At 43.5% G+C, this 7,565-nt stretch overlaps 1 protein-coding gene across 1 annotated transcript; it reads right to left on the bottom strand.

The window, feature by feature from the left end:
• Positions 1-794: 794 nt before the first annotated feature.
• prdm12b (PR domain containing 12b) lies at positions 795-3,980 on the bottom strand (the record flags this gene model as incomplete). The annotated part of the gene is made up of 5 exons (XM_080853214.1): positions 795-1,225; positions 1,620-1,734; positions 2,032-2,187; positions 2,397-2,587; positions 3,761-3,980. 5 exons carry the CDS (start codon positions 3,978-3,980, stop codon positions 795-797), a joined length of 1,113 nt encoding a protein of 370 aa, XP_080709340.1.
• Positions 3,981-7,565: the final 3,585 nt, after the last annotated feature.

Below are 7,565 nucleotides of genomic sequence, written 5' to 3'. Positions count from 1 at the left end.
CGTACATAAACAGATAAAGTGACTGCTCAGCATTTTAAGAAGTGGAACACATCTTTAAATGTATTATTATTTACAATACTTTTACATATTCTATAGATTATTTACATACTATCAATCTCAATGTTCCCTGACAGGGAGGTAATGACACAAAACTGTCACTAGGGGGCCTCACTCCTCCTGGGAATGGCGTTTTTGTCCTGGGAAAAGTCAGGAAGAGTAGAAACAGTCGCTGTTTTTAACACAAGTCGCAGATATAAACCTGATGCTTGATAAATACATTGGGATTAAATACAGTTGCAGAAATCTTTCCCCTCCGTAAAGACAGGAGCCTGGAGATTACATGCAAACATAAATAACGTCTTAAAAACCTTAATCTTTATATAACAAGCAGGAAATAGAAAGTGATCAGGCTATTGGTACTGCCTGGGTCTCCTCATGCATACGTGGCAATGGCATTCCGAAAATCCAAACATCTGACCAAAAGACATATAGTGATATAGCACACTCTTAATGTAAAATCTGACAAGTCTGACCTACACTGAATAAAGAGGCGATGCGTTCAATGACATGGGGTAAACAAATGAATGAATCATGGGTAACCAGGAAGGACATCAAGTAATAAGTAACCTGGAAGTCCCTTCAGCTTAGAACCTCCATTCCAAAAGGAGCCCTGACCAAACTTTATATATTATCTTTTTTGTACTTGCGCTCCTCAGCCTCGTCCATCAACTGGACTGTTCTCACAGAACCAGAAAGTGTGTGTGAGTGTGTATATTTGTGTGTGTGTTTGTTTTCTACAGAACCATAGTGGGGATATGATGCACTAGAGAGGCCGGGTGTGGCACTGGCGCCATCTGTGGCGGTGGAGGGGAGTGCGTCTGGATGCCGACTACTGCGCCGCTGACACTGCTTCCCCCTGTAGGCCGGTGGCGGGCACTCTTCTGGTGGGCGCGCAGGCCTGCCAGCTGCGAGTAGGCGCTCATGCACACGTGGCACTTGTAGGGCCGCTCGCCGGTGTGCAGGCGCACGTGGTTGCGCAGCGTGGACGACTGGCTGAAGCGGCGGTTGCAGAAGCGGCACACGAAGGGCTTGTCCAGAGTGTGGATGCGCATGTGTGAGCGCAGGTTGCTGCGTGAGTTGAAGCCGCGGTGACAGATGACGCAGCGCATGCGGCTGGCTGAGGCCAGGGCCGCGGCAGTCGAGCCGTCGCACAGTAACAGTTCATCTGAGGGGGGGAAGAGGAGAACACGTCAGTTCAGGATGTCAGAAACTCCCATTTCTCTTCTCTCAAAAACATCTCTTTTAGAAACTCTAACCTCTTTTCAAACACAGCTTCTCTCATCAGGTATATCTCTTTTTCAGACATGTAACCACTTTTATGATATATTTGAAAATCACTCTCTCTCTGTCTCTCTCTCTCTCTCTCTGTCTCTCTCTCTGTCTCTCTCTCTCTCTCTCTCTCTCTCTGGTTTCCTTTAAAAACTCCACTTCACACTTGGCCTGGAGAGCAAGCCAGTCCCTAAAGTAGAGTACTCGCTGAGACGGACACCGACTCTTCCACGTCTACAGCACTCTCCGCTGTGTTGATCAGCTGATCCGAGACAGACAGACAGACTCACCATTTTTGTTCTTTTTCGGCTGTTCTTCCTCTATGCCCGGCACACCTGGGATCCCCAGGAAGGTGTTCTGTGAGTTCCCGTACCACACAAGCAGCTCCTGGTCTGGAGGGATAGTCTGAACAAAGACAACAACCAGGGTCAGAGGAGGGCGAGGATTCTACATCCTAACGATCATCATTATGACACTTCTTTTTTTGCGACAGTGTTAGAAACTATAGCAAGTGCATTCACACACACACACACACACACGCACACACACACACACATACACACACACACACACACACACACACACACACAAACACCTACACACACACACACATACACACACACATAGCAAACACACACCGGGATATGATGTCACACACACACACACACACACACACACACACACACACACAAACCCGCTTACCTCCACGGCCTTGTAGAAGATGCTGCTGCCGACCTGCACCACCTCCAGATTCTGCTCCTGCTCATTGCGGGCACACTTGATGTAGGTCATCCAGCTGCGCTGATCCTCCTGGCTGGCGTCAATGAAGTAGCGCACAGTTCCGTCCTCATTAAAGACCTGAAGAGTAGAGGAACGCAGATGAGACATGATGCACACACACATACACACACACACATACACACATATACATACACATATAACTGACACACACACAAACAAGCAAACACACACACACACACACACACACACACTCATAGCAAACACACACCGGGATATGATGTCACACATACAAACACTCACACATTACCCACTATTAAGTTACTGACCTCCCACATGAGGTTGTTGTTCTTGAAGAGGTCCACGTGTTCTGGTGAGATCACCCGACCCGTGAAAGGTCCCATCTCGGTTCCAGCCTTGATCCAGCTCTTTGAGAAGATCCCCAGCCCCTCGCCTGGGATGGAGCTCTGGGCAATGATCACCTCACTGGGCAGAACCAGACTGGACAACTTTTGGACCTCTGGAAAGATGGAGAGGAGAGACGTCAGCCAGTGATCACACACATTTTCATGCACACATCACCAGACAACAGATACAGCAAAAAAAAATTAAGTCTTACCTATAAAATCCTGAAAACACATTTCTCATCAGACATTTAGGCTCAAGTTTCTCAGAATGAACCACGATGGAATAAGCCTCTTGGCACACAAAAACATTGAGAGCATTCGCAAATGTCTGGTCTTATTATTCAAAGGATCGTAAATGTCGTCAATGAATTGAAATCCACTCATTGGATTTATTGAATTGAGGCTTTTATAGGGCTGATCTCTGAATAGATCTTTGCGGTCATTCCGCCCCACTAGTAGCGACAGGTTTGTTTGTGTGGGAAGGAAAAGGTCGGCGGCGAGCGGGGTTAAATGGCCTTCTATTTACCCGCATGCAACGATTCGTCGTGCTTTGGATGTCACGGGACTCATATATTCATGAGGCTGAAGTGGAAAGAAATGGCTTATTCCAAATTCATTATCCCTTTAAAAACGTTGTAGCTATAAAGTGGGGCTGAATGAAACCAGGGCTTGTTCAAAAGGCCCTGGAATTTCAGACAAAAAGGGAGAGAAAGGCGATTAGATGGTTGACATGGGGTGAATAGCGATGGAATTAGCCTTCACGGTGTATCAGCGGTGCAACAGCAGCGCGGGGGAGAGACGGTAGAAAGAGATCGTGCTCACGGATGAATGGGTATCTGGTAGGGAGCGGTGATGAATGCATTTATTTTCCTTCATTGTGCCAGAGTAAGAACAAACTCTCCGGTCATGCACTGCGCACGTGAATATAATACCACCGATCTAGACCACAGAAACTACATGCGCAGGACCAACACATTTTCGATACTGGTCAAATATTCGGAACATTTTGCATTGAAATTATATTTTGAGACAAAATTGACAATTATTTAAATTTTCGAATAGAAATGTTTTAAATTAATAATTGTAGAATTTGCTTTTATATTTTATTATTTTATTGCGTGACAATAAAAAGTCTAAAGTCAATTTAACACATTTTGAAGCAGTCAAGTTAAGATGGAAGTTTTCTTGTACTTTTAATATTTGTACGTGTTTCATTCATTGTATGCTACGGATACCATTCCCTCATGTCACTGACTGACAGGTTAAAATACAAGAGCTGTCCTTACCTCCGGAGAAAGACTGCGCTAGCACCTCGGCGGTGAAGGCGGTTTTTGGGCACACGGGCATGGTCTTGTCCTCGAGCAGGTTCTCACTCAGCACGTTCCTCCATCGGCCATACAAGAAGCTGTGTAGGATGTCAGACGTGATGATCTCGGACAGGGAGAAGGTCTGAGGCTTAAATCCAGATTTCAACAGCAAGGCTTCGGCAGGCAAAACGGAACCCATGGTTCATCAATGTCTAGGCTAATTGTATCTAACTTCCCTCGGTATTAAAAGTGTTAAAAATAAGAAAACAAAGCGTAAACAGCGGTGAGCATGAAAATCAGGTAAATGTGTAAACTTTTGATTGAAATAAATAGTCTATTTAACTATAATTAAAGAACAAACGTGTTAAGAAAAACTCTGAGAGCGACTCTGTGGAGTGTGACGCGTTGCGCTCTTGCGGGTCCCGGCGGTCTTATATGCTGGCGACCTGACCTGCTCTAATTAGTTATTAATGACCCTCCCCTCGGGGCCTGCCCGCTTGTTCCACCACAGAAAAGCCAGCATTTTCGTTGAGTGGATACGCCTGGGGTCTGTGTGTGTGTGTGTGTGTGTGTGTGTGTGTGTGTGTGTGTGTGTGTGTGTGTGTGTGTGTGTGTGTGTGTCTGTGTGTGTGTGTGTGTGTGTGTGTGTGTGTGTGTGTGTGTGTGTGTGTGTGTGTGTGTGTGTGTGTGTCTCTGTGTGTGTGTCTGTGTGTGTGTGTGTGTGTGCATGTATATGTTTGTGAGTGAGGGGTGTTGGCGTGAAAGACAGAGCCACCTCCCTATTCTCCGCACGCGTTCCACCCCGTGGGGGCTCCAACTGAGCACCCGTTTCTCAGATCAGCTCGAGCCCGAGGCGTCCGCCAGGAAAATGTCACACCGAGGCGGTTCTCAGCGGGACAACAAGCGAGTGGCATTCCTTTAAAAAATATAATTTGGGAAAGGTGCCGGAGTCCATCCTTAATGAACCTTTTAAATGTAATTACTTTAAGTGTCCTAAATGGTGTGACCTTCTGCAACAGTATAACTGAGTTTGAGTCTGATGAAACATTAAAGAGAGTCATTATAACTTACACAAAAACAGTTTTTGTAAAGAATCCCAGCAGTAGAAAAATAAACGTTGAGGGATAATTTAATCACATTGTAAAATAATAAATAAAACATGCAACATGATTGAAAATGGCATCAAGATAAATTCGATTTGGTCTGTAGGCTATGCACCGCGTTAAAATCGTAGCCTAAAAGTACTATTTTTGTGGAAACAAATATTTATGTCAATGTAGCCATGTCTTAATGTATATGTCATTAAATTCACATAATAATTTAATTGAAGTGCTTCTTAACTTTTTTCTTTTGTTAAAATATGCAGATCCATCTGGTTCAACCATCGTTTCTTTCTCCATCTATTTTGCTGCCCTAAGCGATTTAATATTCATGGCTACTAATATGAAGTCTTTAGTATTGTGTCTGCGTTTGGAGCAGAGTATAGGCTTTCTTTCAGTGGCCCCGGGTCTTTTCTCCGGGCTTTTTTCAGAGTTGATGGACTGGGGCTAAATGGGCAGTTTCCCCCCTTTCCAGCAGAGAGAACATCTTTATTCCATCCTAGGCTCGCAGGTTTCCTATTCAGGTTGTGCGCAATAATGCCAGTCCAAAGAAAAGTGCTGCAAATCAATTTTCCATGGTGGGGTTGAGGGCAACCCGACACCCATGCGTTGCTCTTTTATTTGGATAACTACACGGAGACGGTACGCCAATCTGGACACGATTGCGAGAGGAGACAAGAAACGCGGGCAGAATGGAGAGGGGGACAAAATAGAGACTAGGCGTGAGACGGCGTGCGTATAGCTGAAGAGGCAGTCGAAGGTGAGTGACAAGGCAGGAAAGCAGATTAAACCTCAACAGCTGCTTTTGGCGCTTCCCCGCCTTCACACGCCTTTTCACATGCAGGATGTCCCCCTCCCGCACAAGCAAGATTTGTCCACATTTATTTATTGTTCTTGAATGTTTTTAAACTAAACATTAGTCAAATAAATATAACAGGCTGCATAACATATACAACAATACAAAATTATAAATTCCAATATTTAACAACACATTAAGCGAAATGTATCAGGTCAGGTGAATCTGTCAGATTTTATGAGCACGTTAAATGCACGATATGAAAATGGTACCCTATCTACTCTAACCAAAATTGATAGACCTAAAGATATATAGATAGATAGATAGATAGATAGATAGATAGATAGATAGATATATAGATAGATAGATAGATAGATAGATAGGTAGATAGATAGACATATTTTATATTATTATTTGGAAAACATACAGATAACAAGTTTACATTTTCTGACAGCATGAAAAACAGACTTCAACTACGCGCACAAGTCAAAGCGCAGCGCAGAGAATACAAAGGCTAAAAAAGTGGTACATTTTGACCTTTGCCAATTCTATCGTTTGCATTTGGCAGCCGTTCTTCGTCGGCAAGTCATCGCCTCAGACAGAAATAAAATCTCCAACAGCTGATAATCATCACATTAACACAGAGACTCTCATTAAAACATAAGTGCATATTAGGCTATAGCATCGTGCCCATTTTTACTGGTGCCCAAACAGACACCGCTCATTTTCATTCGCAAGAAGACATTTTCGTCTAAACTTGAGTTTATTTAAAAAAAAAAATAGGTATACTTTGAAAAAGTTAGTGGAGCAGACAATTTCTGCCACCTGACCATAAATTATGTGAAGGTTTTGCAAGTTTAAAAGGACATTCTTGGGGCATTCTACTTCAGATGTGTTCAGATAATTAACTGCGAATTAACATTGAACAAAAGATTAAATGTAAATGATAAAGTGAAAATAGAGAGAGGCTAACAGTATGAAGATAAATGACCGTGCCCTCGATGCGTAATTTATTTGGCATTCATTGCTTTCTCCTCCTACCCGGAGCGCCTCCCTAGCACAAAGCAGCAAGCTGTTTCTGGCTCTTTTAAAATAGGAGAAAGGAGACAAAAATCCCAGAATAATAGAGATTTGCAAATGTTTTTCAATTGATTTGACTCAATGAACAGTGGATTTTTTTTCAGGGCGATGAAAATAGAGGAGTTTGTCTGTAAAGCCGCACAACTAAATTTAAAGGGGGCTTGGTGAAGAGATGTGTTTTATGGTAGGATAAAATTTAATTAGCGTAATACAGCCCTTGAGAGACAATGGGAGCTCAATATGTACCCAATCTGAATCTCATTGGGGACACCGAGCACAGAAAGTCAAAAGAATCGAGAAGAGAGGCAGGCTTTTAAAAATGGGGTTCAGAAAAGCGCGGAGCCCAGGGAGACGGCAGGTGACTGGCACGCGTAAAAACAAGGGGGACACTTTTGGCACAAGGCTGATTATTTGAGGAAGAAAGACAACATGAAAAAATGCGCTTTCTTCAGGTTCTGCCCACTCCGACCAGCTGAGACGGGCTCTTTCAAAAGGAGGATAAGAGCAGCGACAGAGGGTTTCAAAAACAAACAGACGACATTAAAAGTACTTTTTGGAAAGGTGCAATATCTACAGAAGTGGTTATGGGAAAGCGCCCAAATGGTAGAGGAAATCTGGCGCCAGAATCACCATTTATTTTTTTGCATATTCATAGTGTGAATACGTGCAATATAAAGCCAAAAACCAATTCAGTGGCGTTTATTCATTGACGTATAGCACAAACACAATTTCAACAAAGCCAATAAAAAGCTCATAGCATCTGCGTCCTCTTTAATGGTCTTAGTTAACATTGCTGAATATGATTCTT

This window comes from Sprattus sprattus, assembly GCF_963457725.1.
Source record: "Sprattus sprattus genome assembly, chromosome: 15".
NCBI classification, from domain to species: Eukaryota; Metazoa; Chordata; class Actinopteri; order Clupeiformes; family Clupeidae; genus Sprattus; species Sprattus sprattus.
Note: the sequence above shows the minus strand (reverse complement) of the source record. Positions and strands in the feature narration are given on the sequence as shown.